The following is a 24234-nucleotide window of genomic DNA, read 5'->3' on the forward strand; positions in this document are numbered from 1 at the left end:
CATTGGCCGGCAGTGAGCTCCGCCTCCCCGCAGGTAGTGTGTGTCGGAGCAGGTGGCGGGCGGCTGGCTGACCTTCACTTGGCAGCAGTCGAAGGAATGTGAGACACGACCCCTGATGGAGCGTCTGCCCAGGTAAGATTCCTCACCTTTTTGCCCGCCGGTCTTTGTCACCGTGTCTTCTTTCAGCGCTCTGTCGTGGGTCGGACTCTGACGCGACTACTTCCGACAACACTCGGGAGCCGGAGTGGACCTGCGGCGGCGAGACGGACCTGACGTCGGCAAACGAGAGCGCCGCGAGACGTGCGGCCGGGAGGAAGCTCCTTGTTGCCTTGGCGATCAGCCTCATCTTCATGATCGGCAAAGTGGTCGGTAAGTCTCTTTCAGCTTTGTTAGTCAGGTATGTCTGGCACACAAGGAATTTGACTTGGTAGACCTTTGCTTCATCCAAACATCCATCTTCCGATAATCCGAGGTCGGGTCACTTGTGTGTCATCCATGTGACTTTTTTCCCATGTTGACTCTCTCTGGGCCTTGTGGAAGTCACTCCCCCGGGAGGGAATTTGAACCTTTTTTACGCTTTTTTTCCCCCACATTTTGGGCTTGTTGACCTTCCTTACTGCTCTGAGACCTCCCGGGAGGGTATTTTTGACCATTTTCACATTTCTGCTCTCCCCAGGATTTGTGGAATTAATTGCCGCGAGATTTTTTTTAATCATTTTTGGCATTTTTTACATTTTGGGCTGTTTTTGCCTTTTCCTTCCTGGGTCACCTGTGTTTCATCCCGGGGGTATTTTTGACCTTTTTCCCATGCTGGTTCTCCCTGGGCCTTGTGAAAGTCACTCCCCTGAAAGGGAATTTTAACTTTTTTCAGCTTTTTTCCTCACATTTTGGGCTTGTTGACCTTTACGCCTGCTTTAGGCATTCCCTGCTGCTGTGAGTCATTCCGTGAGGGTATTTTTGACCATTTTCACATTTCTGCTCTACCTGGGACTTGTGGAATTGATTCCCGCAAGAGATTTTTTTTACCATTTTTGGCATTTTTCACATTTTGGGCTGTTATTGCCCTTTTCTTCCAGGGGGTATTTTTGATCTTTTTCCCATGTTGACTCTCTCTGAGCCTTGTGGAAGTCACTCCCCCGGGAGGGAATTTTAACCTATATCAGCTTTTTTCCACACATTTTGGGCTTGTTGACCTTCCTTACTGCTGTGAGACATCCCGGGAGGGTATTTGTGGAATTAATTCCCGCGAGAGATTTTTTTTACCATTTTTGGCATTTTTCACATTTTTTTTTTAATTTTTTTTTTTTTGCCTTTTTCTTCCTCGGTCACCTGTGTTTCATCCCGGGGGTATTTTTGACCTTTTTCCCATGCTGGTTCTCCCTGGGCCTTGTGAAAGTCACTCCGCCGTTAGGAAATTTTAACTTTTTTCAGCTTTTTTTCCACATTTTGGGCTGTTTTGGACTTGACCGTTTGGCCTTTGGGCCTGCTTTAGGCCTTCTCTACCGCTGTGGTCCAAGAATTGTACCTCTTTCCCAAACGTCTGTGTTCCTTAGGAGTCCAGCATGTGTTCCTGGGGAATGGGCGCCCTCTTGTGGACTTCTGCAGACTTTATCAATCCATTTAGAATTGCAATAAATAAAACTTGTGATGTGATATGATCTTCTCTGAGGCCAACAAGGCAAACAGAGGACATGTAGCCTTGTTTTGTTGTAGTAAGTACAGGTGTTTGGAGATGTGTGCATCATTATTTTGCAGGTGGGCATGTTGCACACAGCCTGGCCGTCATGACGGACGCCGCACACCTCCTGACGGATGCGGGCATCATCGGCGTGAGCGTCTTGTCTCTCTGGATCTCAGGCCGCCCGCCCTCTCCCACCATGACCTTCGGGTGGCATCGAGCAGGTGGTCTCCCCAAACGTCCCCTGCCGCCGCTCGGGACTACATGTCCCATGTCTGTCCATCAGAGATTCTGGGCATGCTGCTCTCGCTGCTGTCCGTCTGGACCGTGATGGCGGCGCTGGTCTTCTCCGCCGTTCAGAGGATCGCAGACGGCGGCGGCGGCTACGACATTGACGGCGATTCGATGCTCCTCACCTCAGGCTGCGCTGTGGCAGCTGACGTCCTGTGAGTACCGTATATGATCGTCTATTCAATAAATATCAGCATTGACAGCTGTGGCTGTAGGCAACCTCAAGAGGTGGGTGTTGTAGGAACTCCAAAAGATGGCATTTGAAATCTGATGAGTGGCAGCTTCATGTAGCTCTTCATGCCTTGTAAAAAGCTGGTGTAAAAGTCAACTCATCAGCTCAAATAATGCTGACTCTGCAGTTTAGCACGATGACGACATTGATTGTGTACTTCATCATGAATACACTGCTGGTTAATAAGAGCCCACTTTTTCTCTTTATCATGCAGTCCAGATTAAAGATTGACCAATAATCGGTGCCGATATTTGCCATTTTTACATATTTTGAAAATATGAGTTTTATAAAAGCAAGGAAGAGCAGGCAGCAGCTCACACATTCTCGTACTTTCTGTAGCATCCAGCTTGAAAAATATGTCTCAACTATAATCTACGTGAAGGAGTCCACAATTACTTTTATTTCAATGTTTGCAGTATTTCTGGGTTCCTCACCAGGAAACCTTACAATGCATTAAATCCATAAACTGCTATAAAATTGTAAAAAACAAGTAGAGAAGTTATCGTGATGTAAGGAAATCCCATATTTTCACCAAATTTCCCAGATGATTTGCTATAGAATAGACTAAAAAGGACTTTATTGATCCCAGGGGGACATTCAGCACCACAGTTCACTCACAATAGACATCAAACACTTAGGTATTTTTTACATGTGAATACCATAAATACAGTCTATTGTACAGCATTATTCACATGTGAATAATGTAAAATAATATAGTCTATTATGCAGCATTATTCACATGTGAATAACATAAATACAGTCTATTATACAGCATTATTCACCTGTGAATAACATAAACACAGTCTATTATACAGCATTATTCACATGTGAATAACATAAATACAGTCTATTATACAGCATTATTCACATGTGAATAATATAAAATAATATAGCCTATTATACAGCATTATTCACATGAGAATAACATAAATAAATTATACATTTAAGTACAGTCAAAAGGAACATGGTTGTCGATATATTGTTAAATATAAATGTTGACTCCAAATATTGTATTGGCCTCCTTTACTAATAATTGTTTATGGCCCTGAGAAACCATGCATGATCTATTCCAGGTCGCTGTTAAAGTTGGTATATAGGAGTTTTGTCCCATTAGTAGCACTTTATCATTTGACTTGTGTGTCCAGGATGGTGGTGATCCTCCACCAGTCAGCCATCAATCATGGCCGCAGGCACGGCAACGCCAGCGTGAAGGCCGCCTTCATCCACGCGGTGGGAGACCTCGTCCAGAGTGTCGGCGTCTTGGTGGTGGTTGCCATCTTCCACATGTGGGTGAGTTGCAGCCAGATGTGCTCACTAAGTGGCATGTAAACTAAGAACATGATTGACACCTCAACTTCATTGTTTAGCATATATATATATATATATATATATATATATATATATATATATATATATATATATATACATACATACATAAAATATAACATAACATCACCTGAAGAGCAGAGGAACCTTTAAAAAAACAAGATGCTACTTCATCTCTACAAGCCTGTTTTGCAGGTTCCTCTGCTCTTCAGGGGATTTTATAACATAAAATCCCCTGAAGAGCAGAGGAACCTGTGAAAAACAAACAGAGGCTATTTCTTCCCTACAAGCCTGTTTCGCAGGTTTCCTTGCTGTATATGGGATTTGTTATAAAATCCCCTGTTTTACCCATTTAAAAAGTAAAAAAAAACTTTAAGAAAATAATGATCTAACACTTATTGAACTTATTTTTCAAAATTGATTTTTTTTTTTGTTTTTACAACATCAATAGGATATAAAAAAATGTTTGAAATGTAAAAGAAAGACAAATATATGAAATAGTTATCATGTGGCGGGGAGTTGCATGAACGGTGAGCAAATAGTGTGTGATGGTGTTTTTTCCCTGCTCTTCAGGGGATTTTATAAGATCCCCTGAAGAGCAGGGAAACCTGCAAAATAGGCTTGTAGGGATGAAATAGGTCAGGAAAAACACGGAGACTGATGTATAATCTACTCTACACTGGTGTTGAGTACTGTACAACAGAAACAGCCATTATTTATATATATATATATATATATATATATATATATATATATATATATATATACACACACATATATATATACACACACATATATATATATATATATACACACATATATATATATATATATATATATACACACACTCTCTATACCCCTCTCTCCAGTCTCTTTCTCTCTTTGCCTTCTCTCCCTCTCTTGTTCTCCTTCTCTCTCTCCCCTTCTCACTCTTCTTTTTTCTCTCTTCCCCTTTTCTTGCTCTCTTTCTCTCTCTCCCACCCCTCTCTTGCTTTCCTTCTCTCTCTCTCCCCTTCTCGCTCTTTTGTTTTCTCTCTTCCCCTTTACTTGCTCTCTTTCTCTCTCCCCCCACCCCTCTCTTGCTTTCCTTCTCTCTCTCTCCTGTCTTTCTCTCCCCCCCTTCTCTTTTACTCTCTCCTTCTCTCTCCCCCCTTCTCTCGCTTTCTTTCTGTCTCTCTCTCCCCCCTTCTCTCACTCTCCTTCTGTCTCTCTCTCCCCCTCTAGCTCTCCTGTCTCTTCCCCCCTCTCTAGCTCTCCTCCCTCCCCTTCTCTTGCTCTCTCTCTCCTTCTCCCTCCCCTTCTGTCTCTCTCTCTTCCCCTTCTCTCTCTCTCCTTCTGTCTCTCTCTCTTACCCTTCTCTCGCTCTCCTTCTGTCTCTCTCTCTTACCCTTCTCTTGCTCTCCTTCTCTCTATCTCTCTTCCCCTTCTCTCGCTCTCCTTCTGTCTCTCTCTCTTACCCTTCTCTCGCTCTCCTTCTGTCTCTCTCTCTTACCCTTCTCTTGCTCTCCTTCTCTCTATCTCTCTTCCCCTTCTCTCGCTCTCCTTCTGTCTCTCTCTCTTCCCCTTCTCTCTCTCTCCTTCTGTCTCTCTCTCTTTCTCTCCTGTCTCTCTCTCTTCCCCTTCTCTCGCTCTCCTTCTGTCTCTCTCTTCCCCTTCTCTTACTCTCCTTCTGTCTCTCTCTCTTTCTCTCTTCCCCTTCTTACTCTCCTGTCTCTTTCTCCCTCCGCTTCTCTTGCTCTCCTTCTGTCTCTCTCTCTCTTCCCCTTCTCTTGCTCTCTCCCTCCCTCCTTCTCCCTGCCCTTGTCTCTGTGGAAAGCAGCCAGTCGGCCTGCATCAGGTGTGTTGTGGCACTTAGGTGGCAGTACCAGTGTTCACCACACGTGGGCACTTTAGTGCAAGTAAGCAAGTTGTTGTGTTTTTATTGCATTGTATGAATAAACAGAGTCTGAAATAACAATAATAATAATATTAAATTGCGTCTTTAGCGGGACTTGCTTGCGTCCTGCCAGTAGCGCGCGTAAGCCCGCTGGAACATGTCCTTGCACGCCACCCTGGCCTTCAGTTTGGAGCAGATGAGGAAGGAGCCGGCCATCTTGCGGTGTAAGGAGTACGTCTCCTCGGGCGGAGGTGCCAGGCGCTCCCTCAGCATGACGGGGATCAGGCGGTGGATGCGCTCCGTCGTGCTCTGAGCGCCGAAGTCGAAGGGCTCCGACGAGGCGAAGGCTTCTCCCAGGATCATCACGGCGTCCACGTGGGCGTCCTCCATGGCCTGAAGGTCAGCACATCCTCACTAACGTGTGTGTGTGTGTGTGTGTGTGTGTGTGTGTGTGTGTGTGTATGCGTGTGTGTGCGTGTGTGTGCGTGTGTGCGTGTGTGTGATCGGCTTTTTGCTTGCTTATTTTACCTTGGACTCCAAGCCGGTGAGGAAGTTCATGTCTCTGGATCTCTGAAGGACGCCTTCTCTGTCCTGCTGGGCTGCCGCCTGGATCACCTTCACGCCGACAACACAAACTGTTCTTCTCAACGAGGTCACTACCTCACTTTTTGACCAAGTGACGCCGTTAAAAACATCAAATACAACTAGATGAGGACATTGCTGAAGGAATGATGCGTGTGAATGTTCCAATGCTGAAGTTGAAGTGAAATGAAGAACAGAATGTAGTTTGAAGAATAGTTTCAATGTGGGAGAGTTTGAATTTCCAGGAAAACCGGAATTAGGCCTGGAACTTAGGAAAGTGTTAGTTGGAATGTGCAGGATGAGTGGAGAGTGTTGATGTTGGAATGCTTTTGTGGAAGTTTGAAAAATGACAAATTCATTTTGAATGGGAAAAATGTCCCGGAAAACCTGGAATTCTGGGATATATTAAAATTAGTCAAGGAAAAGCCAGAATAGGCTGAATAGTTTGAAGTTGGAACGCTTTGTATCGGGTGAAAAATGTGGAGAATAATTTCAGTGTAAAAGCATAAATGTGTGAATGTTTTCATACAAAATCTAAAGAAGAATAGAAGAATTTCAGTGTAAAATGTGTGAATGTTTCCACACAATATCTTAAGAATAAATAAATTCATTTCAGTGTAAAAGCATATACAGTATGTGTGAATGTTTTCACACAATATCTGAAGAATAATAGAAGAATTTCAGTGTAAAAGCATATATATGTGAATGTTTTCACACAATATCTAAAGAATAATTTCAGTGTAAAAGCATATATGCGTGAATGTTTTCACACAATATCTGGAGAAAAATAATAGAAGAATTTCAGTGTAAAAGCATATATATGTGAATGTTTTCACACAATATCTGAAGAATATAAAGAATAATTTCAGTGTAAAAGCATAGATGTGTGAATGTTATTACACAGTAAAAAATGTTTCATGCAGTTGGCAAGAACATAAGACAGCAGGGTTCCTGGTTTGATCCCCACCTTGTACCAACCCGGTCACGTCCATTGTGTCCTTGAGCAAAACACTTCACCCTTGCTCCTGATGGGTGGTGGTTAACCCTTGCATGGCATCAGTGTGTGAATGTGGAAATTGTGCTAAAGAAGTATAAGCCATTTAACATAAGATGTTGAAAGTCATCATAAAGCGTTAAAATGTGCAAAAAATAATGTGATGTTTGGAGCTTTTAAAACATTTCCTACAATATAATAGTTGAGGTTAAATCTGTAATAATAATATGAATAATGATCATGACTGAACTACGACCCCTGCTGGCCAAAACAAGTCATTGCAAGAAGAGTCCTCACCTGGATGTACATGTCCGTGAAACTTGGATCAAACTCTCGCGTGGCACCAAAGTCCAACAGCGCCACCTGCACACACACACATGGTGTGTGTTGTCAAACTACATCTTGTGTGTGTCTCACAGTGTGTGTGTGTGTGTGTACACACACCATGTGTGTGTTGTCAAACTACATCGTGTGTGTGTGTGTGTGTCTCACAGTGTGTGTGTGCGGGTTGTAGAAGAAGTTGGCCCAGTTGGGATCAGTCTGCATGAAGCGGAAGTCAAAGAGTTCTCTCAGACATAAAGTCAGGATCTGCTCACAGATCTGAAGCAGAGACAGAGAGAAAATAAAACAAGAGTTTGAGACGTTTGGAAGACAAGAAGAAGAAGAAGAAAAAGGTGAGAAGATGAGGTGACCTGGTTCCTGACTTCCTGGGAGAGATGTGTGCCTTGGTCCAGAGGGAAGCCCGGCACCAGAGTGGTGGTAAGCACGTGGCGGCTGCTCAGTTCCTGGATGACGTCAGGAACCTGGAAGAAGGTCTGGTCCTTCAGCAGCTCTCTGACAAGATAGTCAGCAGTCATTTGACGTGACACACACACACACACACACACACACACACCATAGTCATGAGATTTTAAAGTGTGTGATGGTGTTGTGTACTCACTGGAACTTGATGGCACACTTGGCCTCTCTGATGTAATCACACTCCAGTGCCAGCTCTCTGCTCATCACACGCATCAAATGTTGTGGGAACAATCCTGCACACACACACACAGATAAGGTACTATTGTCAGGTGTGTGTGTGTGTGTGTGAGAGAGAGAGAGAGACCTTGAGGCAGAGCGTTGCTGAGGCTGAGAACAGTCATGATGTTGTTCACGTCACTCTCGATACTTTTGGACACTCCAGGATACTGACCACAACAACAACAATAATAATAATTATAATAATTAAAGCTGCATGCTTAGGCTGCTGCCCCCGCGACCCAAGCCCAGATAAGTGTTATCTAGCCGGCAGACATCTTAACAAATGTTTCCCACGAGGGCAAAGCACAACTGCAGTGGTTCTTTGAAGGTTAATTAAATCAAAACCAGACCATTAATTGTCTTTAGCGTAGCACAGGGGTGTCCAAACTTTTTCCACTGAAAAATCAAAGCAAGCGAGGGCCATTTTCCTAATTTTTATTTTAAAAACCAATACAATATGTATAAAAAATATACATTTAGGCCTCCACTCAGTTAGGATCCCGGGGACCCCAGAGAATTGGTCAAAAAAATATTTTAAAAGTGTCATTATTCAGTATTATCATTTTCATTATTATTCAAGTTTTAAATCTCTTGATCAACATTAGGAAAAAAATGGAAAAAACAAAATATGCAATATTTTCACCCAATAATATTTTTTTAGGTGGAATATTTAAGATTATATAATAATTGGAGCCTTAATTTTGGATTTTTATTCATTATTATTTTTGGAGCAATGACACTTAAAAACAAAATCACACTAAAGTAATTTGATTAGATTTTGATTTTGATGAAGGATCCTCGTTAGCTGGTTGCCATAACAACAACACACTAGTCTTCCTGGGCTCACAACTCAACACAATTACAAGTATATAATTATAACTACACAATACAGACAAAAATAAAAAAAATAAAAGCATTAATAAGAAAAAAGGCAAACCATTTACAGTCACAGAATAATAACTACCATATAAATATAACTACACAATATAAAACCAAACATAAAAAATCATCAACGAGCAAAGTAATTTAAAAACTCAGATAAAATATTACTTTCATTTTAAAAACTGTTTACTTTCATTGCCGGTGAGAACTTGAGGATTTTATTCCAGAGCGATACAGATCTCTAAATAAAAGATTTCCGCAAAGTATTTTTGTTTCATGTTTCTACGACATTCCTACTGGAAGTCAGACAGTTTTGTCTGTGTTTTCTTCCTAGGGGGCGCTAGAGCGCAGTTTGGAGTTTTGTTTTTTGATCAGATGGCAATTGTCGCCAGTCCTGATGTTTTTGTGTCAAATCTGGTGAGTTTTGAAGCTCGTTAAGGAGGTCGAATGACATCACAAAGTTTTGAAGCTCGTTAAGGAGGTCGAATGACATCACAAAGTTTTGAAGCTCGTTAAGGAGGTCGAATGACATCACAAAGAGGCGGCGCTAGAATAAAGAATAATAATAAAACCTTAGAAATTCAATAGGGTCTTGGGTCCCAAAGGAACATTGCACCCTTTTTAATATTCGAATAACGCAGACTACAAATTAAAAGTTTCCACTTTTTTGTGTCACCTGAATCTTGATGGCGACCTGGCGGCCATCTTTCATGCGGCCCAGGTGCACCTGGCCGATGGAGGCCGCCGCAAAGGGTTTCTCCTCAAAGTAGTCCAGGTGTTGGCGCCAGTCTGGACCCAGGTCACTGCTGATGGCCTTCTGCACGCCACACCATTCATTCATTCATTCATTCATTCATGAGCCAATCACTCCATTCCACTGGGAGGCATTTCTTTTAATCAAATGCATTAGTAGTCATTGGTTCATTCATTTGTGAATCCGTTCATCAGTTCATTCAATCATTAGCTCATTTATTCATTGGTAGTCGGTTATTTGAATCATTCATTCATTCATTGAGTCAGTCATTTTATGACTGTAGTCTTTAGTTCACTTGTTCATATGATCATGCATTTTATTAATACAGTCATTAGTTTAATCATTCAGTAGTTCATTTGCTCACTCATTTATTGGTTCACTCACTCCCTAATTCATTCATTTGTAAAATCTTTATATTCGATCAATAGTTTATTAATTCATTCATTCAGTAGAAGTCAGTTAATTTGATCCTTCATATGTGCATTAATTACTACAGTCATTCATTAGTAGTCATCATTTCATTTGATCAGTAATTTATTAGTCCACTCATTCATTAGTTAAATTGGTTATTCATTCAATCATTTTATTAGAACAGTCAGTTCAGTCTTTCACTCATTAGTAATCGGTCATTTATATCATTCATTAGTACAGTCAATGTTCATTCAGTCATTCATTAGTTCACTAGTCCAGTCAGTCATTCATTCATTAGCTACTTAGTCATTAGCTTATGTAATCATTAGTTCACTCACTCATTAGTTCATTCATTTTATTAGTAGTCATTCATCAGTTAATTCGATCATTAATTCATTAGTTCATTCATTTTATTAGAACAGTCATGTATTACTTAATTTGATCATTATTTCATTAGTTCACTCATTCATTAGGTCATTCATTGTATTAGTACAGTCATTCATTAGTTAATTAGATCATTAGTTCATTCATTCATTAATTTGATCACTATTTCATTGGTTCACTCATTTCCTTAGTACAGTCATGCACTAGTTAATGTGATCATTATTTAATTAGTTCACTCATTCATTGGTTCATTCATTTTATTAATACAGTCATTCATTGGTTCATTCATTTTATTAGTACAGTCATTCATTAGTTAATTGCCCACCGGGGTGAGTTTTCCTTGCCCTCATGTGAGTTCTTCCAAGGATGTTGTGGTGGCTTGTGCAGCCCTTTGAGACACTTGTGATTTAGGGCTATATAAATAATCATTGATTGATTGATTGGTTGAATTCAATCATTAATTCAGTAGTTCACTCATTCATTGGTTCATTCAATTTATTAGTACAGTCATTCATTAGTTAATTTGATCTTTAATTCATGAGTTCACTCATTCATTAGTTCATTTTATTGGTACAGTCATTTATTAGTAAATGTTGTCATTAATTCATTAGTTCACACATTCATTGGTACAGTCATTTGTTAGGTTATTACTTTACTAATTCATTCATTAATCCGATCAGTCATTACTTCATTTTATTAGTGAAGTCATTTGTTCATTCATTCACTAGTAGAGTCATTAGTTAATTTGATTGGTGATTCATGAGTTCATCCATGAGTTGGCTGACTGGTGAGTGAATAAAAATGGAACTGACCATCATCTGCTTGGTGGGCATGAAGTCCGCACTTTGCCGAACACGATCAAAGATCTTTGCCAGTTGAGGGTTAATGAAGGCGTCGTCTGAAAGAGCAAACAACAATTATTATAAGCAGGGGCGGCCAAACTTGCAATTAAAGAATTTGGGGCCACTTTGATGACTTTGTTGCACTAAAGAACCAAACATGTTAGATTTGTTTCAAAGCTGACAAATATTATATGAATCATGTATTCATTTCATTAGAAGAGATAGAACTCTTCTGCTTTAAGCATCATTGAAAATGTTTGAATCATCTCATTTGCATAATTGGCCACGCCACATGTGCCTATGGATGACAATGAGAAGAACACTTGGTAAACAAATGGAAAAGAAGAAGACACCTGGGTAAATGTGGTCAAAGCGAGCTAGCTCAATGCTAATTTACAGTGAATATGCCATACACATGCTACCGATTAGCATTCGTGATTTTACATGCCCATTTCAACACCTCCAAATGTGTGAATGAAAATGCAGGGAGTGCAATGCTTACAGTATTAACACTTCTTAGGGCGCGACAAAAGACAACTTAATGGCAAAGACTGCTTTCTGACTACAGGGCAAACTAAAATGAATGCAAATAATAGAGTGGAAGAAAACAAAGATTCGATTTTTCATTTGCTCATTTAACAGATTCACAATTATTACAGACACACAAACACACAAAAATACAAAAGCAGTCAAGTTGTCATGTTGTGTAAAAGCTAAAGAAAAAGAGAATACAACAAATCAATTTCAACTTATATTCAATTGACTGCAAAGACAAGATATTTCATCTTCACACTGGTTATTTTATGCAAATATTAGCTCATTTGGAATTTGATGCCTGCACCATGTTTCAAAAAAAGCTTGCACGAGTGGCAAAAAAGACAGAGAAAATTGAGAAATGCTCATCAAAGACTTATTTTGGAACATCCCACAGGTGTGCAGACTAATTGGCAACAGGTGGGTGCCATGATTGGTTATAAAAGTTCCATGAAATGCTCACTCATTCACAAACAAGGACGGGGCGAGGGTCACCACTTTGTCAACAAATGCCTGAGCAAATAGTTTAAGAACAACATTTCTCAAGCAGCTATTGCAAGGAATTTAGGGATTTCAACATCTATGCTCCGTAATATCATCAAAAGGTTCAGAGAATGTGGAGAACTCACTGCACGTTAGCGGCAAGGCTGAAAACCAACATTGAATGCCCGTGACCTTCAATCCCTCTGGCTGTGCTGCATCAAAATGTGACATCAGTGTGTAAAGGATATCACCACATGGGCTCCGGAACACTTCATAAAACCACTGTCAGTAACTACAGTTGGTCGCTACATCTGTAAGTGCAAGTTAAAGTTCTACTATGCAAAGACAAAGTCATTTCTAGGTATTTATTTGAACAAAACAAGATTGAATGTCAAGTTGAAAGGATACTGTCAAATGATTACATTGAGATTAATGCTGATTAATTACAGGTTATTACTCACCTGCATAATTGAAATGAACTTAAGAGTACAATATTTGGACACAAATACAAATAGTGCGTGTTAAAATAAACGATCCACGCAATATCTTTGGTGATTCATCGCATGAGTGTGTTACAATAATTATGTGTAAGTTATCACACAACTCTTATGCTTAGAGGCTGTTGCTATGGTTGTTATCAACTGCGCTGAATTGTATTTTTTTATCCGTGCAAAGGGACACAACTTGCAATCTTGAATTGCGACTGGTCTCGTGTCAGTGTTTGTGTCCAGACTCGGCCTGCTGACCGCCAAAGGAGAACATCGAGTACCGTGACGCAGACAAAGCAGAGACAGGGCGATATCACGAGTGTCAGCACATTTCCATTTCTGTGTAATTATACATTGTGTCTAACAGCAGCTGCTGAAATAACCCCCCTTCCCTCAGAAGCAGCCTCCGTGATGTAACCAGGGACCTCCCAGATAAATAGAGGAGCACATGGGCTGTACCTTAGACCGTAGGTTGGAACTGTAACGGAGTGTACAGCCCAATACGTCTCTCCTCATTGAACAAAAACATTTAACTCTGTCTCTGCATGATTCCTTGCTTCTTGTCTGTTTAATAAATGTCATCAGTGTTTCAACCTGACAGAGTGAACTCATGATTTTTGAGAGGTTTCACTTTTTCTCTCTTTCAAAATAAAAAGAAGGAATACATAAGTAAGTCATAAAAGAAAAAAAATGTACTGGTCGACTGTTTTATTTCCAGGCTTCCCGAGGGCCAAATAAAGTAGTGAGTTTGAGAGGTGTGATGTGGAGAGACTACCTTGAATACTCAGCATCTGGCCCAGTTTTAACGCGGCGCCGCGGACTTTACACAAGGTGCGGACGATCCTCTCAGCGTTGGCTTCAGACAGGAAGCTGTTGGGGTTCAGGATTGACGTTTTATTGTCTGGGGGGAGAAAAAAGCAATTAAAGAAAACTGGAGTACAGTCGAGTGTATTAATGACATAAAATGTAGGTGGATTATGGAGTCACTTTTGTCGGAGACTTTCATGTCATCAAAACATGTCAAGACACTTCTTGTATTAATCACACTTCTGCCTTCACAATAAAAGCACTACGCATCACATTTAGTCTAACTACCAAAACAATGAAAAATGTCTAACATTACAATAATGTTGTACGGTATATATCGAGTATAGTATACTGGTACTAGTATAGTGTCGCAGTACTAGTATAGTATTGCAGTACTAGTACAGTATACTGGTACTAGTATAGTGTCGCAGTACTAGTATAGTGTCGCAATACTAGTATAGTGTCGCAGTACTAGTATAGTGTCGCAGTACTAGTATAGTGTCGCAGTACTAGTATAGTGTCGCAGCACCAGTATAGTGTCGCAGTACTAGTATAGTGTCGCAGTACTAGTATAGTGTCGCAGTACTAGTATAATGTCGCAGTACTAGTATAGTGTCGCAGTACTAGTATAGTGTCGCAGTACAAGTATAGTGTCGCAGTACAAGTATAGTATCGCAGTACTAGTATAGTATTGCAGTACTAGTATAGTATCGCAGTACTAGTATAGTATTGCAGTACTAGTATAGTATTGCAGTACTAGTTAAGTGTCGCAGTACTAGTATAGTATCGCAGTACTAGTATAGTGTCGCAATACTAGTATAGTGTCGCAATACTAGTATAGTGTCGCAGTACTAGTTAAGTGTCGCAGTACTAGTATAGTATCGCAGTACTAGTATAGCATCGCAGTACTAGTATAGTGTCGCAGTACTAGTATAGTGTCGCAGTACTAGTATAGTGTCGCAATACTAGTATAGTGGCGCAGTACTAGTATAGTATCGCAGTACTAGTATAGTATTGCAGTACTAGTTAAGTGTCGCAGTACTAGTATAGTATCGCAGTACTAGTAGAGTGTCGCAGTACTAGTAGAGTGTCGCAGTACTAGTATAGTATCGAAGTACTAGTATAGTATTGCAGTACTAGTATAGTATCGCAGTACTAGTATAGTATTGCAGTACTAGTATAGTGTCGCAGTACAAGTATAGTGTCGCAGTACAAGTATAGTATCGCAGTACTAGTATAGTATTGCAGTACTAGTATAGTATCGCAGTACTAGTATAGTATTGCAGTACTAGTATAGTATTGCAGTACTAGTTAAGTGTCGCAGTACTAGTATAGTATCGCAGTACTAGTATAGTGTCGCAATACTAGTATAGTGTCGCAATACTAGTATAGTGTCGCAGTACTAGTTAAGTGTCGCAGTACTAGTATAATATCGCAGTACTAGTATAGCGTCGCAGTACTAGTATAGTGTCGCAGTACTAGTATAGTGTCGCAGTACTAGTATAGTGTCGCAATACTAGTATAGTGGCGCAGTACTAGTATAGTATCGCAGTACTAGTATAGTATTGCAGTACTAGTTAAGTGTCGCAGTACTAGTATAGTATCGCAGTACTAGTATAGTATCGCAGTACTAGTAGAGTGTCGCAGTACTAGTAGAGTGTCGCAGTACTAGTATAGTATCGAAGTACTAGTATAGTATTGCAGTACTAGTATAGTATCGCAGTACTAGTATAGTATTGCAGTACTAGTATAGTGTCGCAGTACTAGTATAGTATCGCAGTACTAGTATAGTGTCGCAGCACTAGTATAGTGTCGCAGTACTAGTATAGTGGCGCAGTACTAGTATAGTGTCGCAGTACTAGTATACTGTTGCAGTACTAGTATAGTGTCGCAGTACTAGTATAGTGGCGCAGTACTAGTATAGTATACTGGTACTAGTATAGTGTCGCAGTACTAGTATAGTGTTGCAGTACTAGTATACTGTCGCAGTACTAGTATAGTGTCGCAGTACTAGTGTAGTGTCGCAGTACTAGTATAGTGTCGCAGTACTAGTGTAGTGTCGCAGTACTAGTATAGTGTCGCAGTACTAGTATAGTGGCGCAGTACTAGTATAGTGGCGCAGTACTAGTATAGTATACTGGTACTAGTATAGTGTCGCAGTACTAGTATAGTGTTGCAGTACTAGTATACTGTCGCAGTACTAGTATAGTGTCGCAGTACTAGTATAGTGTCGCAGTACTAGTATAGTGTCGCAGTACTAGTATAGTGGCGCAGTACTAGTATAGTATACTGGTACTAGTATAGTGTCGCAGTACTAGTATAGTGTCACAGTACTAGTATAGTATCGCAGTACTAGTATAGTATCGCAGTACTAGTATAGTGTCGCAGTACTAATGAATCAAATACGATACTATACTATGAAACGTACGGTGGGCAAATTAGTATTTTTTTACAGGCATGAGGGTGTGTTGTCTTGTGGTGACATTGCTGGTTTTACCAGCAGAGGAGCATGTTGGGCAGCGCACACACACCGAGTACTTACAAGCAGACAGTGTGTAGACAGAAAAGGGAGAATGGAGGCATTTTGGTGTAAAAAAGTAAATACAAAGGTGAAGTTATAACACTGAAACACCTGAGCTACTTCTAAATCACTAATCCTTGTCTCCATGGCGACAAATCAAGTAACATTATCACTGGAGGACGAGGAATAGGTTAACATGCTTCACTACACATCGTAGGAGGATACAATAGCTCACCGCCATCACAATGTAAACAAACGCCATGGGTGGATCTACACCTGACATCCACTGTAATGATACCAAGTACTGGAGCGTATTTAGTCGATACTACTATGATTACATCAATATTTTTATCATCACTAAATCTATTTTGCTTTTTTTTTAAATGTATATTATGTTTATAAAGTCAGTAAATACTTGAGGACTTTGAATACGACCAATGTATGATCCTGTAGCTACTTGGTATCGCATCGATACCTAAATGTGTGGTATCATCCAAAACTAATGTCAAGTATCAAAGAAGAGAAGAATAAGTGATTATTACATTTGAACAGAAGTGTAGATAGAACATGTTAAAACAGATAATTAACAGTAAATGAACAAGTGGATTAATAATGCATTTTTTACAGTTTGTCCCTCATAATGTGTATAAAATAATAGGTGTATAAATGACACAATATGTTAGTGCAGACTAATTAGGAGTCTTTGTTTGTTTACTTACTACTAAAAGACAAGTTGTCTAGTATGTTCAACATTTTATTAAGGACTAAATTGCAATAATAAACTTATGTTTCATGTACACTAACATGTTTTGTTACAATAATGACATTTTTTTGCAGTGACCTTTATTTAGAAAAGTATGGAAAAGTATCAAAATACATTTTTGGTACACGGGTACCAAAATATTGGTATTGAGACAACCTTACATTCCAATTATGCTTTGTCAAAGATGTTTTGTGATGTAATCTGTGATATTTCTACCCAAATAAATGTTTCATGGCAGATTGAAAAAAAAAAGTGTACCGATTAATTGGTATTCCTCAATTACTGAATGATTATCACACTAAGTGAGTATTACTGTGATTATATAGATACATATAAAATAGAAACACAAATATATGCATATACATACATACACACATATACATATACATATATATATATATATATATATATATATATATATATATATATATATATATATATATATATATATATATATATATATATGTACAAACCCCGTTTCCATATGAGTTGGGATATTGTGTTAGATGTAAATATAAACAGAATACAATGACTTGCAAATCCTTTTCAAGCCATATTCAGTTGAATATGCTACAAAGACAACATTTTTGATGTTCGAACTCATAAACTTTATTTTTTTTCGCAATATTAATTAACTTTGAATTTCATGGCTGCAACACGTGCCAAAGTAGTTGGGAAAGGGCATGTTCACCACTGTGTTACATCACCTTTTCTTTTAACAACACTCAATAAACGTTTGGGAACTGAGGAAACTAATTGTTGAAGCTTTGAAAGTGGAATTCTTTCCCATTCTTGTTTTATGTAGAGCTTTTACTACGAAACCACGCTGTTGTAACACGTGGCTTAGCATTGTCTTGCTGAAATAAGCAGGGGCGTCCATGATAAAGTTGCTTGGATGATAACATATATTGCTCCAAAACCTGTATGGACATTTCAGCATTAATGGTGCCTTCACAGATGTGTAAGTTACCCATGCCTTGGGCACTAATACACCCCCATACCATCACACATGCTGGCTTTTACACTTTGCGCCTATAACAATCCGGGTGGTTATTTTCCTCTTTGTTCTGGAGGACACCACGTCCTCTGTTTTCAAATATAATTTGAAATGTGGACTCGTCAGACCACAGAACACTTTTCCACTTTGCATCAGTCCATCTTAGATGAGCTCGGGCCCAGCGAAACCGGTGGCGTTTCTGGATGTTGTTGATAAATGGCTTTTGCTTTGCATAGTAGAGTTTTAATTTGCACTTACAGATGTAGCGACCAACTGTAGTTACTGACAGTGGTTTTATGAAGTGTTCCTGAGCCCATGTGGTGATATCCTTTAGAGATTGATGTCGGTTTTTGATGCGGTACCGCCTGAGGGATCAAAAGTCCGTTATATCATGGCTTACGTGCAGTGATTTCTCCAGATTCCCTGAACCGTTTGATGATTTTACAGACCGTAGATGGTAAAATCCCTAAATTCCTTGCAATAGCTCGTTGAGAAATGTTGTTCTAAAACTGTTTGACAATTTGCTTACAAAGTGGTGACCCTCACCCCATCCTGGTTTGTGAAAGACTGAGCCTTTTTTGGGAAGCTGTTTTTATAGCCAAACATGGCACCCACCTGTTCCCAATTAGCCTGCACACCTGTGGGATGTTCCAAATAAGTGTTTGATGAGCATTCCTCAACTTTATCAGTATTTATTGCCACCTTTCCCAAATTCTTTGTCACGTGTTGCTGGCATCAAATTCTAAAGTTAATGATTATTGGGAAAAAAAAAATGTTTATGAGTTTGAACATGAAATATGTTGTCTTTGTAGCATATTCAACTGAATATGGCTTGAAAAGGATTTGCAAATCATTGTATTCTGTTTATATTTACATCTAACACCATTTCACAACTCATATGGAAACGGGGTTTGTACATTATATATATATATATGTATATATATATATATATATATATATATATATACACACACACACACCCAGATATATACATGTACATGCATACATACACACACAGAATGTATAATTATTGGAACACAAAGGTGTGATCACCTTGCTGCTGTTGAGGTTTAAATGTCTTCTTGGCCATATCAGCGATGGCACCAAGACCAAGTCCCACAGCCAGACCTGCACAAAAGTCCAAGTACAGTACATAAGTACTTTAGTTCACCATCAAATAAACACGTCATATAAACAGAGATGAACTCGTGTAGTCTGAGACTATTTCTAAGTGGGGAAAGAAATAACTTTGAATTCTCCACTAATAACTTGTCAGATTGCCAGAAAGTGAGAGTCCATTTTAAATACGCCTATAAACACTTCATCTTTTACTTGGTGGCTCCTCAACTGGGACTAATCTGCTAATAATATTCATAGAAGCCGTGTGAAACTTGCGCCCACTAGTGGTGACAAGATGATAAGTCACAATGTTGTATTCAAACTAATACATGTTAATATTATGCATACACCTGCATCACTACTCCTGTTCACTTTAAGGAGTTACATGTTCTAATTATTTTATAACATTTTCTCAAATGATGTTATTTCTTTAAATTAAATGAATATAAATTATTTTAATCTCTTAAAATATTTATAAAAGTCTGAAGCTAAAGTCCGAGACGCTTCTTAAGTGCAAACATTATGACTGAAGCTGGATTTTTCCAATTGCACTTTACTTTTTAATAAATATTTTTATAAATATATATACCATATATACACACATGTATATATACATATAGGTATACTTTGTACAAACATATATATATATATATATATATATATGTATATGTATATATATACACATATATATACATGTATATACATATATACAAATACATACACAAATATATATACACATATGTATATATACATATGCATACATACATATATATATATACACACACACATATATATATATATATATATACACATACTGTATATACACACATATATACATATATACACAGACACACATATATATATACATACAGCATATATCATATATATATATATATATATATATTAATTTTCCTGAAGGAACTCTCCTGACGGAATAAAAGTACTATCTAATCTAATCTAACAAAATTCTTAGTTTATTATCATATGCAAAAAAAAATTTAAGTTTATGAGTTTGAACATGAAATATGTTGTCTTTGTAGCATATTCAACTGAATATGTGTTGAAAAGGATTTGCAAATCATTGTATTCTGTTTATATTTACATCTAACACAATTTCCCAACTCATATGGAAACGGGGTTTGTATATATATATATATATATATATATATATATGTATATATATATATATATATATATATATATATATGTATATATATATATATATATATATATATATATATATATATATACACACACACACATATACATATACTGTATTTCCTTGAATTGCCGCCGGGCATATAGTATGCGCCTGCCTTGAATTACTGCCAGGTCAAACTCGCTTCGCAAAATAATTAGCGCATGCTTAGTATTACTGCCTGGTCAAACTGGTGACGTCACGAGTGACACTTCCCCTGTCATCATTTTCAAAATGGAGGAGGCTGATTTCAATATCGCTAATTTGAAATCGCGTAAAGGGAAGAAGATTAAGAACTATTCAGTAGGATTTAAGGTCCAAGCTTACATCACACTCAAATTTTTACTGCATACCTTTGGTAAGTGCCAGAGTGAGAAGAGGTTTAAAAATAATTAGCGCATGCTTACTTTTACCGCATGCCTTTGGTAAGCGCAGGAGTGAGAAGAGGTTTTAAATTAATTATCGCCCCAGCGGCAATTCAAGGAAATACGGTAGATATATTTACACATACATATATGCATATGTATTTTTTTAATTAATACATCCAACAAAATAACACATTAATTAGCATGCTCACTTTTTGAGCTAGTTTTTCAACCGTTTGCCCCAGAGTCACTTAACTTGGTATGTGACACTTGTTAGCAGGCTAACTTAAACATGCTAACTTTTTCCATCTACTTGTGCAGCAGTTTATTTAATATATATATTTATTTATTTGTGTGTGCATGAATTCAGCTGAGATAGGCTGCAGCACCCCACGCAACCCCAAAAGGGACAAGCGGTAGAAAATGGATGGATGGGTTCCAAATTTTTTTACTTATTTTTGTCACAGGCATGAGGGCGCGCTGTGGTCACGTGGTGCACTTTGGAAGGTATGGTACACCAAGCATGAGGGCGTGCTGTGGTCACGTGGTGCAGTTTGGAAGGTATGGTACACCAAGCATGAGGGCGTGCTGTGGTCACGTGGTGCACTTTGGAAGGTATGGTACACCAAGCATGAGGGCGTGCTGTGGTCACGTGGTGCACTTTGGAAGGTATGGTACACCAAGCATGAGGGCGCGCTGTGGTCACGTGGTGCACTTTGGAAGGTATGGTACACCAAGCATGAGGGCGTGCTGTGGTCACGTGGTGCAGTTTGGAAGGTATGGTACACCAAGCATGAGGGCGTGCTGTGGTCACGTGGTGCACTTTGGAAGGTATGGTACACCAAGCATGAGGGCGTGCTGTGGTCACGTGGTGCAGTTTGGAAGGTATGGTACACCAAGCATGAGGGCGTGCTGTGGTCACGTGGTGCACTTTGGAAGGTATGGTACACCAAGCATGAGGGCGCGCTGTGGTCACGTGGTGCACTTTGGAAGGTATGGTACACCAAGCATGAGGGCGCGCTGTGGTCACGTGGTGCACTTTGGAAGGTATGGTACACCAAGCATGAGGGCGCGCTGTGGTCACGTGGTGCACTTTGGAAGGTATGGTACACCAAGCATGAGGGCGTGCTGTGGTCACGTGGTGCAGTTTGGAAGGTATGGTACACCAAGCATGAGGGCGTGCTGTGGTCACGTGGTGCAGTTTGGAAGGTATGGTACACCAAGCATGAGGGCGTGCTGTGGTCACGTGGTGCACTTTGGAAGGTATGGTACACCAAGCATGAGGGCGCGCTGTGGTCACGTGGTGCACTTTGGAAGGTATGGTACACCAAGCATGAGGGTGTGCTGTGGTCACGTGGTGCAGTTTGGAAGGTATGGTACACCAAGCATGAGGGCGCGCTGTGGTCACGTGGTGACATCGCTGGTGTTAGGAGCATGTTGGGCAGCGCACACACACAGAGTACTTACAAGCAGACACAGTGTGGAGACAAAAAAGGGAGAATGGACGTACCTCCAAAACTCACTAAACGTCCGATACGAGTGACGGGCACTTTTCTCTCTCGGGCGCTTTCACTGAGCTGCAAGTAAAAACAAGAATCAAGAAGGTGCTGAGGACCATTAACAGCGTTATAAAAAGGTATGGCTAGGAGTGCATACCACTTGCTTGTAAGACTTCACTTCCGCTTTCTTGCTGCTCCTCGCCTTGTCCACGTCTTCTGCGGTCAGTCTGGCCGCTGGTCGCTTGTTTTGGGTCAACTTCCTGACGCATGACGGGTCACGGCGGGCGCCTTTTCCGACGCTTACGCCACCGGACAGTCGGGGAGGGAAGGTGGAATATCCACGGAGGACAAAGTGTTTGTCCATGCTGTCCTGAAATCATGCAACACAAACAAAAGGTGACATTTTTAAGTTCAGAACACGCAGGTTCAGGCCAAGGCTCCACCAAGTCCTTTTAAGAAAGAAATACATGATAAATGGGTTGTACTTGTATAGCACTTTTCTACTGAAAGTGCTTTGACACTACTTCCACATTCACACACTGATGGAGGGAGCTGTCATGCAAGGTGCTAACCAGCACCCATCAGGAGCAAGGGTGAAGTGTCTTGCTGAGGACACAACGGACGTGACGAGGTTGGTACTTGGTGGGGATTGAACCAGGGACCCTCGGGTTGCGCACGGCCACTCTCCCACTGCGCCAGGCCGTCCCCTTAACCCCTTAAAGGAATAGTTAAGCTGTGTAATTCTTGAATCTCCGGCACTTAGCTTTGTGTGGACTCATTGATCCTTTACAAAAGAGAGTTTAGAGAGGAAGGGACGCCGGACAGATCCCGCCCCACACAGGAAGTGATGCCATAATGACGGCAGTTCTCACAGGAAGTGACATCAGAAAGAAGGCGCCATAGTCAGCTTCATAACAAAAATTGAGGCGGATTAATTTCCTTTGATGTTTCTCTCTAACAAACATGCTTATGTGTGCTATGGCTATGAGTTTTTTTCCCCTTGGCCTCATTCTGGACCTCCTCTCCAGGGACTCAGGCTTAGACTGAATTCATTTATTTTCCCTCCTTCCTGTCCCCAGCATTTACCTCTTTTTCACCTTTTTTTGTAAGGTGCACCGGAAGTTGGCAGACCCATCAGCGATCCTGTTCTGTCTCCCTGTAATGTTTGCTCCTGTTCTGTCTCCCTGTAATGTTTGATCCTGTTCTGTCTCCCTGTAATGTTTGCTCCTGTTCTGTCTCCCTGTAATGTTTGATCCTGTTCTGTCTCCCTGTAATGTTTGCTCCTGTTCTGTCTCCCTGTAATGTTTGATCCTGTTCTGTCTCCCTGTAATGTTTGATCCTGTTCCGTCTCCCTGTAATGTTCGACCCTGTTCTGTCTCCCTGTAATGTTTGATCCTGTTCTGTCTTCCTGTAATGTTTGATCCTGTTCTGTCTCCCTGTAATGTTTGTTCCTGTTCGATCTCTCTGTAATGTTTGATCATGTTCCGTCTCCCTGTAATGTTCCATCCTGTTCTAGTCTCCTTGTAATGTTTGATCCTGTTCTGTCTCCCTGTAATGTTTGATCCTGTTCTGTCTCCCTATAATGTTTGATCCTGTTCTTTCTCCCTGTAATGTTTGCTCCTGTTCTGTCTCCCTGTAATGTTTGATCCTGTTCTTTCTCCCTGTAATGTTTGATCCTGTTCTGTCTCCCTATAATGTTTGATCCTGTTCTGTCTCCCTATAATGTTTGATCCTGTTCTGTCTCCCTATAATGTTTGACCCTGTTCTGTCTCCCTGTAATGTTTGTTCCTGTTCGATCTCTCTGTAATGTTTGATCCTGTTCTGTCTCCCAGCAATGTTCCATTCTGTTCTAGTCTCCCTAGTCTGCTCTTGAATAGGATTGTTCTGAAAATCCTAATTTCCCTTTTGGGATTATTAGTGTGATTCCGATCATCCAGACAAGCCCGTGTTGCTCCTTCTTCTACATGAACAAACACATTTGGAAACCACAAATCAATACGTTAAGAGATGGCCACGGGCGATTGCAGCTATTTGGGATACAAGACTTCTCAGACGGCAAGAGAACTTTCAGCTGCCCAAAAACTTGGTCACTTGGTGCCGTGGACGTGACACAGCCAGTGTGTGACTACAAATATTACTTTATGGATGTGACTGTGAAATGGCCAGGCAGTGTGCCTGATGCCCGCTA

At 40.1% G+C, this 24234-nt stretch overlaps 2 protein-coding genes across 5 annotated transcripts in view; one reads left to right on the plus strand and one right to left on the minus strand.

Annotated features, from left to right (window-relative positions):
- Positions 1 to 13375, plus strand: LOC133550195 (proton-coupled zinc antiporter SLC30A2-like). Of its 3 annotated transcripts, none has more exons than XM_061896322.1 (6): positions 1 to 132; positions 187 to 369; positions 1756 to 1902; positions 1965 to 2124; positions 3347 to 3491; positions 13021 to 13375. In XM_061896322.1, exons 2-6 carry the CDS (start codon positions 351 to 353, stop codon positions 13192 to 13194), a joined length of 645 nt encoding a protein of 214 aa, XP_061752306.1. In that variant the 5' UTR covers positions 1 to 132; positions 187 to 350; the 3' UTR covers positions 13195 to 13375. The 3 variants fall into 3 exon arrangements, with proteins under 3 accessions (XP_061752306.1, XP_061752307.1, XP_061752308.1); XM_061896323.1 differs by having other exon boundaries at positions 12412 to 13156; XM_061896324.1 differs by lacking the exon at positions 13021 to 13375 and adding an exon at positions 5513 to 6611.
- The window catches only part of coq8ab (coenzyme Q8A, genome duplicate b), a 22876-nt gene continuing 4062 nt past the window's right edge, over positions 5421 to 24234 (minus strand). For both annotated transcript variants that reach the window (XM_061896320.1, XM_061896321.1), the window contains exons 3-15: positions 22204 to 22416; positions 22058 to 22124; positions 18919 to 18993; positions 13553 to 13678; positions 11243 to 11328; positions 9558 to 9698; positions 8085 to 8166; positions 7920 to 8013; positions 7672 to 7813; positions 7472 to 7579; positions 7277 to 7342; positions 5932 to 6018; positions 5421 to 5796 (exon numbers count right to left, since the gene is read on the minus strand). In XM_061896320.1, the coding sequence (XP_061752304.1) occupies positions 5509 to 5796; positions 5932 to 6018; positions 7277 to 7342; positions 7472 to 7579; positions 7672 to 7813; positions 7920 to 8013; positions 8085 to 8166; positions 9558 to 9698; positions 11243 to 11328; positions 13553 to 13678; positions 18919 to 18993; positions 22058 to 22124; positions 22204 to 22416 (1575 nt within the window). In that variant the 3' untranslated portion in view covers positions 5421 to 5508. The remainder of the gene's footprint in view (positions 5797 to 5931; positions 6019 to 7276; positions 7343 to 7471; positions 7580 to 7671; positions 7814 to 7919; positions 8014 to 8084; positions 8167 to 9557; positions 9699 to 11242; positions 11329 to 13552; positions 13679 to 18918; positions 18994 to 22057; positions 22125 to 22203; positions 22417 to 24234) is intronic.

Source organism: Nerophis ophidion, linkage group LG03 (assembly GCF_033978795.1).
Source record: "Nerophis ophidion isolate RoL-2023_Sa linkage group LG03, RoL_Noph_v1.0, whole genome shotgun sequence".
Lineage (NCBI taxonomy): Eukaryota > Metazoa > Chordata > Actinopteri > Syngnathiformes > Syngnathidae > Nerophis > Nerophis ophidion.

Coding starts and splice junctions, on each gene's coding strand:
- LOC133550195 (XM_061896322.1), top strand. Junction 1,903..1,964: donor CTTCGGGTGGCATCGAGCAG/GTGGTCTCCCCA, acceptor TCTGTCCATCAG/AGATTCTGGGCATGCTGCTC. Junction 3,492..13,020: donor TTGCCATCTTCCACATGTGG/GTGAGTTGCAGC, acceptor GTTTGTGTCCAG/ACTCGGCCTGCTGACCGCCA.